The 15,272-nt window shown below is 39.2% G+C and overlaps 1 protein-coding gene across 10 annotated transcripts in view; it reads right to left on the reverse strand.

Moving 5' to 3' along the window:
• Positions 1-15,272, reverse strand: part of OSBPL6 (oxysterol binding protein like 6) — a 202,893-nt gene that overhangs the window by 72,946 nt on the left and 114,675 nt on the right. For all 10 annotated transcript variants that reach the window (XM_060177651.1, XM_060177660.1, XM_060177658.1 and 7 more), the window contains one exon: positions 2,605-2,697. In XM_060177651.1, the coding sequence (XP_060033634.1) occupies positions 2,605-2,697 (93 nt within the window). The remainder of the gene's footprint in view (positions 1-2,604; positions 2,698-15,272) is intronic.

A 15,272-nucleotide genomic window follows, 5' to 3' on the forward strand; every position in this document is an offset into this window, starting at 1 on the left:
TTTTCTAGGTTTATTTATAACAGAGTTCTAAAGCCTTAATGTGATCATGTCATTACCTGACTTGAGTCAGCCAGTCTGTCCACCTTCTGCACCCCAAAAATAATTTTGGTCCATATTCCCAGAGGGGTAAATGTTAGGGGAAGATGACCAGAGGTCTCTGAACTCCAATTCCATCAGGGTCCAAGAGAGAAGAGGGAAAAAATAAAGGAAGGGAGGAGAGAATGACACTCAGAAGTAGTTAGGTGTGAAAGCAGGACCATAGAAAACAATGGACAAATATATTAAATATAGATAGATAGAGAAATAATAGTCAACCGGGCGGGGGTGGAGGGTAGATAGCATAAAGACTCTTATGCCTGAGGCTCTGAAGTCCTAGGTTCAATCCTCCACACCACCATAAGCCAGAGCTGATTAGCGCTCTGGTAAAAAAAAATGAAAACAAAAATAAAAAAGAAATAATAGGGGGGCGGGTGATGGTGCAGCTGGTTGAGCGCACGTGTTACAATACAAAAGGACCCTGGTTCGAGCCCTTAGACCCCACCTGCAGGGGGAAAGTTTCACAAGTGGTGAAGCAGGGCTGCAGGTGTCTCTCTGTCTCTCTCCCTCTCTATCACTCCCTCCCTTCTTGATTACTGGCTCTCTCTATCCAATAAATAAAAATAATTTTTAAAACATCTTCAAAAAAAAAAGAAATAATAGTCAACCCATATCTGTGATCTTCGGAGAAATCATGCAGTTCCCAGTGGAGGGAATGGGGACACAGAACACTGGTGGTATATTATAATTTTTCAAATTAATATTAAATAACTAATAAAAAAATTTTAAAATTCTGATCTGATGAGAACAGTTAAAAACAGAAAGTAACTTAATAACAGCCCTAGTCTTTTCATACAAGATACTTCCTTTCTTAAAGTTGTGTGTGTGTGTGTGTGTGTGTGTGTGTGTGTGTGTGTATGCACCATGGCAGAGGTTAAGTTCAAATCCTTTAGGAAGTGAAAGCAATGGACAAAGAACTTGAACAAATCCTGAGACAGAACAATGGGCACTTTAAACAATGTTTTTCCACCACCAACCACAGGAAACCCTATTTCTCTCAAAAGTGTTGAGAAGTGGTGAGATGCTTTGATATCTGAGTTGATCCTTTGGCTTACAAGGCCCCAAGAGATGTATTAATACAAAAAAAAAAAAAATACAGTAGGATTAGTTCTATAACAAGGCAAAAGTGAGTAACAGTGTGTAGGAATAGTGGGAAGAGGATACCTTTAGTGGCCTACCCAGATTCCTGTATCAGGCTGCCGTGAGCACAGTACTGCTAAGGCTAACAACTGCCTCTGACAAGGAACTGTGCTTGGCCTAGCTGGGGCCTTCATGCCTGTGATGTTATGCCACAACATTCTTCTCCCTGATGACTCTCAATGACTCAAAGATATAATAGACAAAGGGTTGAAGGACCAAAAAAGTCCCCCTTATCTCAAGGTGAGAGCAACTCTGTGCTACAATTCATGTCCCAGACCTCACTGGGTGAGGTCTGGGACATGTGCTAAAATCCTTTCTTGCTTAGCACTGACACCTGGCCTAATCTCTTCCCTCATTCTCCTTATCCTTAATGATTGCCCCAGATAAATCACAAACACCCTTAAGCCAATTTTCAGATTGTTCTTCCTAGGGAAGTTAACATATGAGAGAACGTGAAAGAAAGCAGTAAGTATGGTATGAGAGTCAGGTTACACAAGTCAGTCTAGGCTGGCAGTGCATTGGGTATTTGAAAGAGGATTCCTGCAGGCTTGCTTTATGAAGGAGGATGGTAGGTGGAAGGGCATGCCAGGAACTTGGACAGAGGGACAGACACCAGCAGTGAAGAGAAACAGCATGGAAAGTGTAGAAAACATGTGTCTGCAGATACTGGTGGAGCCTAAAGTCAGTTTTCTGACAACTCAGTAGCACGTATACAGAAGAGCTCTTGACCATTCAGATTCCAATTGTCAGAAAAGTCCTGACACATTTTTGCATAGAAAAAAAATGTCATGACTTTTCTGGCAACCCAGTGTTTCACCCTGCAAGTAGAGCAGAGCCTATACTGAGTCTAAGTTTGAATCCTTACTCTGCTCCTAAGCAGTTTTCTTTTCTTTTCTTATACTGTGGGTATGGCACTAATATTTGGTTCCCATTATTGCAAAATGTATGACTATCTGTGCTGTGGGAACAATATTAAATGGGATTGTGTTATTAAAGTGGGATGCAGTGCACCAGCACATTGTGGTAGCCACTGTTATCATTGCTGGATCTAATAATTAATGCTGGATCTAGTTCTTCCTGTTAGTTCAGCTTAGAAATATTTTCTCAGTTCTCTATATGACAATGGTTTCTTCTGATATTCTCCCTAAGAGTATAGAGAATTCTGGATCTATGAGCAAAACATACTCTTTGTCTGGTCGCTCCTTATGGAGAACAGAGAGATCTTACATACCATCAGAGGCTGAAAGAATGGAAGGGCATCTCTACAATGGATGTCACAAGTCATTTAGTGGGAGTCAGGTATAACAATCATTTTCAGTTCAGAAAGGCATCATCCCATGACTGAAAGTGATACATCCCATCACTGACCTTGGACAGGGGAACAGGCTCAGGTTCCAGCAACTGTCGACTCAAAGAAGGCTCCGTACTAGAGGAAGCAGTTCTTTCCAGTACATGGATACTCTGGAAATAGAAACATAGTCCGGGGTTATACAACTCATTCCTCATAGGGATGGGTGTGGGGGAGGGAGATGACACAGATCCCAGTAAAAACAGTACATTGTGTTTAAAACCACAACTTCCTGAGGAGTGCAATGGCAACAGTAATGTCTGTAAAGGCTTTTGTTTTCTATGTTATACATTTGCTGCAGAACTTGTCCTGAAAAGTTGGTTCTGTGTTAAGAGAGAGAGAGTCAGAGATTAATAGCTCTTGGAAATTGTTGAGACAGAAAGATTAAATCTGCACTTTTTTTATATCTTATGAAAATGATACGCCTACTAATTAGACAATGTGCCTTTATAGAAATACAAGATCTTCTTCACTCATCATAGACAAACAGAAAGATATATATAGCCTAACACCGTGTAGATCATAGATTTTATGTAAAAATGCTCAGAGGGATCACCTGGTTGAGTGCACACGTTATAAAGCGCAAGGACCCAGATTCCATCCCCCAGCCCCCACCAGCAGAGGGAAAGCTTGCAAGTGGTGAAGCAGTGTTGCAGGTTTCTCTGTCTTGATTCCTCTCTATGCTCCCCTACCCTCTGGATTTCTGACTGTGTCTATCCAATAAATAAATTATGATAATAAAAAATAAAAATGCACAGAAAAGAAAAACAATTTATCAGGTACAATAAACAGTACATGCCTTTATATATATATTTTTCTATTACTTCCCTCACCAGTTAATAGAAATATAATGGAGTAGAAGACCAGAAACTGCCAGTGTGATGTGTTATTATTTTTCATTCATTGATTCAATTAATGAAAGTCATTACTGAGCACTTACACTGTGCCAGGCACAGAACTAAGTAGACAAGAGAACTATTCCTGTAAAGCTTATATATTCAAGAGATTTCTTATTACACGAAAGACCAAGGGAAGATGAACAAACTTCCGTAAGTTCATACATTAACCCTATAATACTTGTTCTCTGTGGTATTATTTTTACTAAAAAATTTCTAGCAAAATATCTTTGGTTTGAACTTCTCCTCAAGGATCCTACTCTAGTCTCATACTTGCAGGTTTCTGGGTAATAAAACAGATATACATTGCTTGTCCCATCTCTGCCATCAAATAAACATGGTGCAAAAAAAAAAAAAAACAACTTGATGTGAAACTTATATAAGTCAAAAATAAAGGATTAACTGGAAGAACTTGACCAGAAAAAGGAAAATTAATCCCCTCATTTCTAAATCAAGGCACAAATACAGAAATCAATTAAAATATTCAAAGTGTGGTACAAATTAGTTTTGTCTCTACAGATGTTAGAGGTTACCTAAAGTTGCTAGCTAGAAGTTTGTGGATCAAAAAAGTTAGCAACCAAAAAACAAAACAAAATAGTATAGAATTTGTACCATATCAGGGCCAGATGGTGGTGCACCTGGTTGAGTGCACATGTTACAAAGCACAAGGATCCAGGTTTGAACCCCGACTCCCCACTTGTAGGGGGGAAGCTCTTAAGAGTGGTGAAGCAGTACTGGAGGTGTCTCTCTGTCTCCACTTCTAGCAATCCCTCCTCTCTCGATTTCTGGCTGCCTCTTCCCAATAAATAAATAAAGATAATACAAAAAAAGTTAAAAGAATTTGTACAATATCACAATAACTCACAAAGAATGTACTTTTCTTTCCTAGCTAATTAAAAAATGTTTTTATATTATGAATCTAAACTGAGAGGCTAATTAATTTCAAATGTAGTACACAGAGTGAATAGTTAGCTGTGTGAAAACCTCAACCTTTAAATTTGTTGACTTCCCAGTACAGAGAATCATAAAAACATTTATTGATAAACATTATTTAAATGAATAGTTCTACTATGACATATACATGTGTAGTTTACCAAAAAAATAGAGCACAATGTATAATGCTATCATCTTGATCATTCCAAAAATATATTTCATTAGCATCAAAATTATAACAAAACCAAAAAATTACACATACATATGAATCTTACATTTGCCTATTTTTTTTTTAGAACTTATCATTATCCAAAAAAAAACACAAAAAACCTTAATCCACTACTGTAATAAATGTCATTGAACTTGTGGCTCCCCTCCCCCAACAAAGGTTTACATTTTGTAACAGCCAGTCAAAGATGTCTGGGATTTTTCAGTGCTTTCTGATTAATCTGTAGAATCGTTCTTTTAGTCATAAAAATGCTGTCTATCTTGGATTTACAAGAATCACAGCTCCAATAAGACAGATTTTTTTTAACTTGTGAAAGATTTAACACACATACACACACACACACACACACACACACACACACACACACACACGACTTACTCATTTTATGAAAGAGAATGACCAGAACAGGAACTGCAGCATATGTGACACTTGGGATAGAGCCTGTGTTCTCATGTTGATAATTCTGCAATCTACCAATTAAGCCGTCTCGGTGGCTGTAGTGCTTAACTTTTAAACCAAACAATCAAGTGGAAAGTTCTTACTTATCAGATTTAAAACTAGTATGTCAATGGGAACACATCAACCTTAATGTTGGCGATATCTTCAATAACAAATTATTCTTTCCCTAAAGTTTCCTTGAAGACCATAACTTGTGCTTTTTCACAAGCTGGCTATTTTCATATTCTTTCACAGTACCTTGGTAACACATGTCACATGCCTTTTAGGTGCTATCCATGTTATATAAGCAGGTTTAATAAAGGGTTATATAAACCTGTTAATTACTCTTTTACAATCAAGTTTTCTCTCAAATACTAAAATTACAGTTTAATTTCCAGGTCAGTGTTTTTTAAAAGACTTTAGGGGGGAAAAAATACCAACAGTTTTAATTTCAGTGAAAAATCGAAAGGTAAGTACATATTAATTCTCTCTCTCTCTCTCTCTCTCTACCTCCCCACATACTATCAATTAGCCCTCCAACATTAGCAATTATCTCCTAACAGAGAAGTACAATTGTGACAGTTGAAGAACTTAGGTTCATTCAGGTCAGATTTACAGAACTGAGAACACGAAGAGGATAGGGAAGTATCTTACCTGTCCTTTGCGCCCCCTGTTCAGAGAAAACTGATGCATATTCAACATAAAACCCAAAGTCTATGCCAAATGTTTCATGGTGCCTCTTTGACTTGGTGAAAGTGTGCTTCCCAGCACTGTTTACTGATTCCAATACCTCTGCTACAGCAAGTGGAAATCTGCCAACATAACTAGAGCCTGGTTTACTCAGTACCAAAGATATGAGTAAACAGACAGACAATGGGACATTTAATAACAGCCGAATGGTTTAGAGTAATTCTTGCAGAGAGAACAGAGTCCAATCTCTTGAATAGGTCTGTTACTTAGTTGGCCCTGTCATTTACCTCAATTTTACAGATATAAAAGGACTGTTGAAAATATTTGGAGGGGGAACACATAGATAGCATAATGTTATGCAAAGTAATTCTTGTGCCAGAGGCTCCAAAGTCCCAGGTTCAATCACCAACACCACCTGAAGTCAGAGCTGAGCAGAGCTCTGATTAAAAAAAAAAAAAAAATTTAAGTTATGCCTATACATTTCTGTACTGACTAGTTTTTCATACAGATTTCACTGAAATAGTTCTATTTCATCTAGGCTATTTTTATATTCATGAATTATATATATTTTAATGTATTTTAATGATACACATTACCTAGAGCCTTTTAAAGTATTTTTTAAATTCAAGTTTTAGCTTGTCTTTCTAAAATAAAGACATCTTCCTAGTTATATTTAATTTTAATTTTAAGTAGTAGCAACACTACTTCAAGGATGGTGGTAACCTTGATACAACAGTGATGATGCTGGTTGTGGCCACTAATATTAGTGCATACTGCATTTGTCTCTATTCTATATGTGAATGATTTCATTTCAACTTCACAAAAACCCTCTAAGTAATGACTATTCAATTGATGTTTGTGGCTATTTGAACAGAGAAGTTAAATTAATGCCACACAATCAGTAAATACTGAAATTGGGATATAAATTATGATTTTACTCTGGGGTCCAAGCTTTTAAATACAGTCTTTTATTGAAGTAAAAGCTAACAGTAAATGATAAAAATTACAGCCATGCACAGTGTTCCCTAAAGACTAACTGCACACATGAAAGGTAACCTCTACCACAACTTCCATGGAAGTAGAGGCAGAAATAAGAGAAACAAAAATATAAAGGTTACATCACTCAAACATGATGCAAATTTAGGGTTCATTTTCAAATTATAAAGAAGCAAGGGGCTAGGTGGTGGAACACACAGTACCACACACAAGCACATTTTTAAGTTCTTGGCCCCCAACTGCAATGGAGGGCAGGGTAATAAGCTTCACAAGTGGTGACGCAGGGGTGCAGATCTGTCTGTATGCATCTGGCTAGCTCTCTATCTAGCTAGCTATCATCCCCATCCCTTTCAATTTCTGACTCTATCAAAAAGAAAAAAGAATGAAAAAAAGAAGTGGTGATCATGTAGGCACAGAAATCCCAACAGTAAACTGTGATGGCAATAAAAAGAAAACTGAAATCAAATCAGTCAGCTTTGACTTTAGCAGTGCCATGTCAGGGACCAGGTGGTGGCTTACTCGCTTGAGCACACACATTACAGTGTGTAAAGATCCCGGTTCAAGCCCCCAGTCCCCACCTTTAGGGGGGATGCTTCACAAGTGGTGAAAGCAGGTTTGCAGGTATCTCTTTCCCTTTCTATCTCTTCCTTCCATTTCACTTTCTGTTTATTTCCATCCAATATACATAAAAATAAGTAAAATCTTAAAAAGAAGAGATGTGATGCTCAATGCAGAGAAAAGAATGTTTTCAGCCATATGTATAGCAAACCTACCCCAATGCTGGTATTTACCATATGACTTAGGCAAATCATAAACCTCCCTCTTTTTTTTTTTTTTTGCCTCCAGGGTTATTGCTGGGGCTCAGTGCCTACACTATGAATCCACTGCTCCTGGAGGCCTTTTTTTTTTTTCCTTTGTTACAGTTTTTGCTTTTATTTTTGTTGCTGTTGTTGGATAGGACAGAGAGAAATGGAGAGAGGAGGGGAAGACAGAGAGGGAGAGAGAAAGACACCTGCAGACCTGCTTCACTGCCTGTGAGGCGACTCCCCTGCAGGTGGGGAGTGGGGGTGGGGTGGGGTGGGGGGCTCCAACCAGGATCCTTGTGCCAGTCCTTGTACTTCGTGTCACATGCGCTTAACCCGCTGCTCGACTGCCCAGCCCCTCTACCTCAGTGCCCTTTGATCTGCAGAGTCTGAGAAGATGTTATATTCCACAGAACTGGCATCCAGTATACGCAGTGTTGCCTGGGAGTGGACAATACTCAACAAATGACAGCTAGGACCTCAGCTCTATGTAAATAGCACAAGAATACATGCTTGGAATCTTAGGCATCTAAATGTCACAGAAAGAGGTCTCCAAATAGCCAACAGGCATATGACATGTGGGTCCCCTTCTGGCAGTAAAGAATGCATACGAGCAAAGAGCTCTTGTTACTTGATCAGCCCAGTAACTAGTGAGCACCACCTTGTGACCAGAGTAGTGAGAGTAGCAGAGTAGCGGGATGTACTGAGAAGGCTGAGGAAGTAAGTGGAGACTGGCGCCCTACAGCACTCACCAGGAGGACTGCAAGAGCCGTGGATGACGGTGAGGATCTGGCGACCTTCTGAATGCCAGCAGCAGAAGATGCACGGGGACTTGCCTGCTGTCCCTCTAAGGATCATTATTAATTTTGGAACAGCATAAAGTATTTAAATCACTTAAGTCAGAAAAGCATGACTAGAGGAGTAATTCTACTACTTTCTCTGCAGCAACAACTCTCTAGCCCTCACTGAAAGAGGGCAGAATCACATTAATAATAAATCTCTCTCTAAGAGCTACTAACATGAGTGAAAGTAGAATACTTTAGAAAAAAGTGGCTGGAAAAATTCTACACAATACACCTGGGAAAGCCTAGAGGAAGGAAAACAGTCACCAAAGTCTTGATTCTTGCTGCAGAGAAATATGAAAGTCACTCTGAACCAACAGCAAAAGCCTCATGTTGAACTGATGTATTGTTGGAAACCCACCTTATATAAGAAACACCATCAAGGGTATGAGCAGTAGCGCAGCAGGTTAAGCGCACATGACACGAGGTGCAAGGAATGACGTAAGGATCCCGGTTTGAGCTCCCAGCTCCCCACCTGCAGGGGGGTTGCTTCGCAAGCAGTGAAGCAGGTCTGCAGGTGTCTTTCTCTCCCCCCTTCTGTCTTCCCCTCCTCTATTTCTCTCTGTCCTATCCAACAACAGTGATATCAATAACAACAACAATAATAACCACAACAACGATAAACAACAAGGGCAACAAAAGGGAAAAATAGCCTCCAGGAGCAGTGGATTCCTGGTGCAGGCACCTAGCCCCAGCAATAACCCTGGAGGAAGAAAGAAAGAAAGAAAGAAAGAAAGAAAGAAAGAAAGAAAGAAAGAAAGAAAGGCAGGCCATCAGGACACATTAAGTGGCCCATCTGTAACTAGGAGTAGCTCTGACCGTAAGAGCATATGACCAAGCAGGTTTTTTTTTTAAAAAAAATCCCTTTGTGTGCCTTTAGATAGAAAAGTGGGGCCAAGAAGGTGACTCAGCTGGCAGAGCTTATGTCTTACATGTTTGTGGTCCTGGGTTCAATACCCAGCACCACACAGAATGGTGCTCTGGTCTTCACCTTTCTCTTTTTCAAAAAGAAATGGGACGTTAGGGGTTAGGCAGTGGTGCACCTGGTCAAGTGCTCAAATTACAGTGAGCAAGAACCGAGGTTCAAGCCCTTGGTCCCCACCTGCAGGAGGAAAGCTTCACCAGTGGTGAAGCAGGGCTGCAGGTGTCTATCTCTCTCCCTCTCTATCTCCCATTCCCTGCTCAATTTCTTTCTGTCTCTCTGTCTCTATCCAATAATGAATGAATAAAAAGGTATTTAAAAAAGAAACTGAAAGTTAAAAAAAGATCACCTTCAACTCTTTTAAAAACAAAGTAGAACGAGAAACAGACCTCAGTGGTGAAATTGCTTCTTATTTGTAGTCTCAGTACTCACAAGTACATAACACTATCCCTACAACTATGACCATACTTCATTACAGTTATCATAAACAAACAGCAAGTCATTGGAACAAACAAACACTAAGTCGCTTCAAGCATAAAGGCTCTGAAACATGAGGTGTTAGTTTAAGGTCAGGGAAAGGAAGACCAAAGTCAAGCTAATTTCTAATTTTTTGCAAGATTATTACAATGATCTGGAATAAGAACAACAAAAGTTTTCAGTATGATTATCAGTCACATGATTTTGCTAACAATACAAGAAAAAAACATTCTGTATGCATAATTGGGACAGTTTGTTTCTGTAACACAGGTATACTCAAAGAAGTTATGTCTATGATTTATTTGCCTATATATACTCAAATATTTGCTGAACAAAAAAATGAGTAAATAGTTGTTGTTATATATAAAATGTTCACGTTCTTACTCCCTGACAAACAGATCTCAGCTGCCGTGACACTATTTTACTCACAGTTGAGGAGCTACTCTGGATGTTAGATAGTAAAATTTTTATTTTCCCAACTTGAAAATCAAATCAAGCAGTTTCTCAGACTTACAGTCTTTCAGGAGGATGTCTTTATAGTACTAGCAAAGCACCTACAAGTATACTCTGTATAGCCATGAGAATTAAACCTGGGTGGATGAGAGCCTTTTAGGGGAGCTTCTGTAATCAGCAGATGTCCAGGCCTCCTCAGTAACCTACTGAATGAGACACTCTGAGGTCCAGTAACTCACTCTGTACACTGGCTCTCTCCACTGGGTATTGCACTTAGGAATGGAACAGGCAGGGTTAATCTTGGGTCTGACAGACAAATGCTACCCAAGATCAATAGGCTCAAAGTAATAGAAGGAAACTTTTAAAGTAAGTGGTAAGGCAGATCTAGAGAAATGAAGGGGTTTTGGTAGACACAGCAGAGAAAACAGTGAACAGATTTTGCCCAGAGACAAAGTGTGTAATCACTTGTGGATAATGAGCGTCTGCGTGCCAGGTGGTAAAGTTCTACCTACTGGTCTCGGTCTCAGCACATCTGACCTGGACTAAGCACATACTGAAAAAACCAAGCAGCGGCGACAGCAGTCTCCAAATGGCGGAAGACGAAGAAAGCTGTGGGCTGCTCACTTTTACTGAGAAGACACATTATTGTTTTCCGCACACAAAGAAATAATCAAAGATTCTCAGTCCAATTTTTAAAAAATTTCTTAGAAAAGCAGGGGCTGGGCAGTGGCACACTCAGTTAAGCTCATAGTACTAAGCGTAAGGACACGCTCGAGGATCCAGGTTCGAGTCCCTGGTGCCCCACCTGCAACTGTGAAACTTCATGAGTGGTGAAACAAGTCTGCAGGTGTCTCTCTTTCTTGTTCTATTTTCCCTCCTCTCTCAATTTCTTTCTGTCCTATCCAAGAAAATGGAAAACATGGATTCATAGTGCTGGCACCAAGCCTAGTGATAACCCAGAAAGAAAAAAGAAAGAAAGAAAGAAAGAAAGAAAGAAAGAAAGAAAGAAAACATAAAGGATACAAAATACACTGTTTCTGTCTGTTTTTCATAACAACTATTAATATTTTGGTCTATTATTTCCCAAGTTCAGGATGATATAAAAAAATCACTACTAATGCTGGTGGGGAAAAGGAAGAGGCAACACATAAAGCAAAACTAATTGACAAATACTGCCTTACAAAGTGGACTTTGGCATGTACAGAAGGCCTTTCCCATGAGTATTCACTTTGTTACCTCTCAGAACAATGAGGAGACCACAAACAGGGGTTCCAGAGTAAGGTTCTCAGGGAGTAAAAGCTTTCTTGCATGCCCATAGGCTGTGGACAAGGTATTCCATTACTTTATATCAGTGCTATTTCTCTGGGGAAAAAATGACAATAGCTCCAATTTTTTCACATTGGGAACTCATAAAATATCAGCTGTTCCTATTCGTTTTTGTTACTGTTCATATAATTCATAAGCTTTGCCCAATATTTAGATTTTTCAGCAACTCAATTTACAGAATGTATTTAAATCACAAAAGTTGACCCCAAGTGTAAATTACTGCAAGCAGACCTTATTTTCCCAATGAATTATCTGTAAGTCCAAACGTCTTCAGTCCATGGGCTGGGTGGAGTCCCTGAACTCATCAAGTGTTCATCCTTCTCTTTTTAGCTAATCTCATTTTTGTCATTTTACAAATAATAAAAGAAAAAACATGAAATTAAATATATCTAGCACCAAAGGGCTTATTCACCAGCATCAATCTAGTACTGACACTGCAGATTTTAAAATCAGATGAATATTCCTCTTTGAACCTGACAGTTGGGGTCCAGGGTCATCCTCTGAATTCCACATAAAGCTAAAATTTTATTCTGCACACACACAATGGTGGATTTTAAGTCACATCCACCCTCATTAATAAGATTGGAAGAATCTAAATTGGAAGGTAAATATTAAATCAAGAGTACTTAAACTTTTTTTCTCTAAAAACTAGAACATTTTTGAGGTGACTTTATATTTTAAATGAATCAGAGATAGATCTAGGTTTCATATTCAATTACAGAAATACTACATTTCAAAGCAGTGATTTGGTTATTTCATTTAACAAAGTTATCTGAAGAAGATGATTTAGAAGTTTAATTGAAAAAGGTCTATCTTTTGACAGGACAGAGAGAAATTGAAAGGGGAGAGGCGATTGAACAGAAAGAGAGACACCTGCAGCACTATCTCATCATTTGTGAAGCTTCCCTCACTGAAGGCGGGGACTGGGGACTTAAACCCAGGTCCTTGTACATAGTAATGTGTGCACTCAACTAAATGTGCCACCACCTGGCCCTGGGAAAGTTTAAAAATATTTAATTTGGGGGCTGGACAGTAGCGCCCCGTGTTAAGCACACATGGCGCAAAGCACAAGGACTGGCCTAAGGATCCCGGTTCTGGCCCCCAGCTCCCCACCTGCAAGGGGGTCGCTTCATAGGCGGTAAAGCTGGTCGGCAGGTGTCTATCTTTCTCTCCTCCTCTCTGTCTTTCTGTCTTCTCTTGATTTCTGTCTTATCCAACAACAACAATAGCTATAACAACGACAACCACAACAAGGGCAAAAACAAGGGCAACAAAATGGGAAAAATAACTTCCAGGAGCAGTGGATTCGTAATGCTGGCACCAAGCCCCAGTGATAACCCTGGAAGCAAAACAAAACAAAATAAATAAAATAAAATAAAAGTATTTAATTTATTTATTTTGGAGGAAAGGCAGAGAGGGAGAGAGAAAGAAAGACACCCACAGCATTGCTTCACGACTGCAGGTGGGGACTGGAGGCTTGGATCTGGGTCCTTGCACACTGTAACATATGAACTCTACAGCTGCACCACTGACAGTCCCTCCCCCACCCTACCCCAGGGAGTTTTTTTTTTTAATAATCAGTTTGTGCAACAAAAATTATTGTTATAAAATTCCCACTTAGTATGTATATACTGTAAGATACACATAATGTATAAACACTGGTAAATATTTTTCACTTTTTTGGCTTTCTTTTTTTAATAAATAAGTTGTGTGTTTTTTTTAATTATCTTTATTTATTCAATAGAGACAGCCAGAAATGGAGAGGGTAGGGGGAGACAGAGAGGGAAAGAAGCAGAGGGACACCTGCAGCCCTGCTTCACCACTTGCAAAGCTTTTTCTCTGCAGGTGGGGGCCGGTCCCTTGCACATTGTAACATGTGCGCTCAACCAGCTGTGCCACCACCTGGCTCCACTTTTCTGGATTTCTAAGCACTTTCTTCACTTTTAATAAAAATGAGCTGGTGCTACTATCATCAAAACTAAAAGGTTACATCAGCAGTCACTAGTTACAGTTGCCCACGGAATCCCTGCTGGGAAAACATTTTATATGTCATCAGTAGATTTTAGCTGAATGGGTCATAGTTGCTTTTCAAGTGCATTGCTATAAATAATATGGAGGCAAGAATTTAGGTACCCATATAACTGAAATCTTATATTAATTGTAAGGATTGACCATGAGACAGAGAATATATTTTAGAAAACCTGACAACCTTTATACCTTATTTATGATGTAATTTTTCCCTAAAAGATTATTTTATGATCGCTTCAGCAAACTTTAAATTATTTTAAGGAGTGGCCGATATTTTCTCCACTGGTTTCCCATTAAGCAACAGCAATCAATTTATGTAAGCACTTGTCATGTCGAACCTCACAGAATTATCACTGTATACTCTAATATATTATATTAATCATTGGGGTATGTATTAAAACTAACTTCTTAGAGCAATGGTGTTTTACTTTTTCCAGTGACTTCATAAGGATACAAATAAAAATAACCAACAGCTTCAACTAGAGGCCTCGCTTTTAAAAATATAGCTCCCGGGAGTCGGGCTGTAGCACAGCGGGTTAAGCGCAGGTGGCGCTAAGCACAAGGACCCGCATAAGGATCCTGGTTCAAGCCCTGGCTCCCCACCTGTAGGGGTGTCGCTTCACAAGCAGTGAAACAGGTCTGCAGGTGTCTATCTTTCTCTCCCTCTCTCTGTCTTCCCCCTCCCCTCTCCATTTCTCTCTTTTTCCTATCCAACAACAATGACAACAATAATAACTACAACAATAAAACAACAAGGGCAACAAAAGGGAATAAATAAATAAAAATAAATATTAAAAAATATATATATATAGTTCCCTGAACTCCAGAGACATGGTTTGAGTCTTGCATGTTGTAAAACCTTCTCTAAAATATGTAAATGTGAGAAAGATTATCAGAGCAAACATGTAAACTGAATCCATCCAGCTCATCCCCACTAGAACGGTCCTAGCGCACAATGTCACCACACAGCAAATAGAGAGGTTGATCCAGATTCAGAGTAAAGACTTATTTCCCGCTTCTGACAGTTTTTTCTTCATAAGCCTCAGCCATTTTTTCTACTGTTTAGCTCCCTGTCAGCATAAAGCACAAGATCTGGACTCCACTAACTCCTCTCTGCCAGTGCTTGATATACACAACCGGTGAATTTTGTTGGACAATAAGATATCTAATAATACACATGAATGAAATATAAATGAATCAATCACTAATGTCATCAACTGGTTAAATATTAAGTGGAGTCTCGACCTTGTCCTTGGTGAAGAAACAACAAAATCACAGGGGCACTGATTCACTTTCTCCCCTATCTCTTCTGCCTCCTTCACATAGTGGGCTACATAATTTTTTGACTGGAAGGACAGCCTATTACTATTATGCACCTGGCAGGGGCTCTTTCTTTTACTTGTCTACAAGGAAGGAAGAGAGGAAAGGGCAAATAAATCTGAAATGAAAATTTTGTAATAAAAAGACAAGACTAATATTGTTGTAAGCCTTTACAAATATATCCTCTAGAATATATTAAAATCTTTGAAGTGCAAGGGCCGTCTCTTAAGTTATGATGTGTAATCTTTTTAAGAGTTTGCTATATAGCTGAGCAGGTCAGTGCATAAACAGGCAGGCAATCAGGGCCTGACAACATGACTCACTTGGATAGTGCA

This window comes from Erinaceus europaeus, chromosome 18, assembly GCF_950295315.1.
Source record: "Erinaceus europaeus chromosome 18, mEriEur2.1, whole genome shotgun sequence".
Lineage (NCBI taxonomy): Eukaryota > Metazoa > Chordata > Mammalia > Eulipotyphla > Erinaceidae > Erinaceus > Erinaceus europaeus.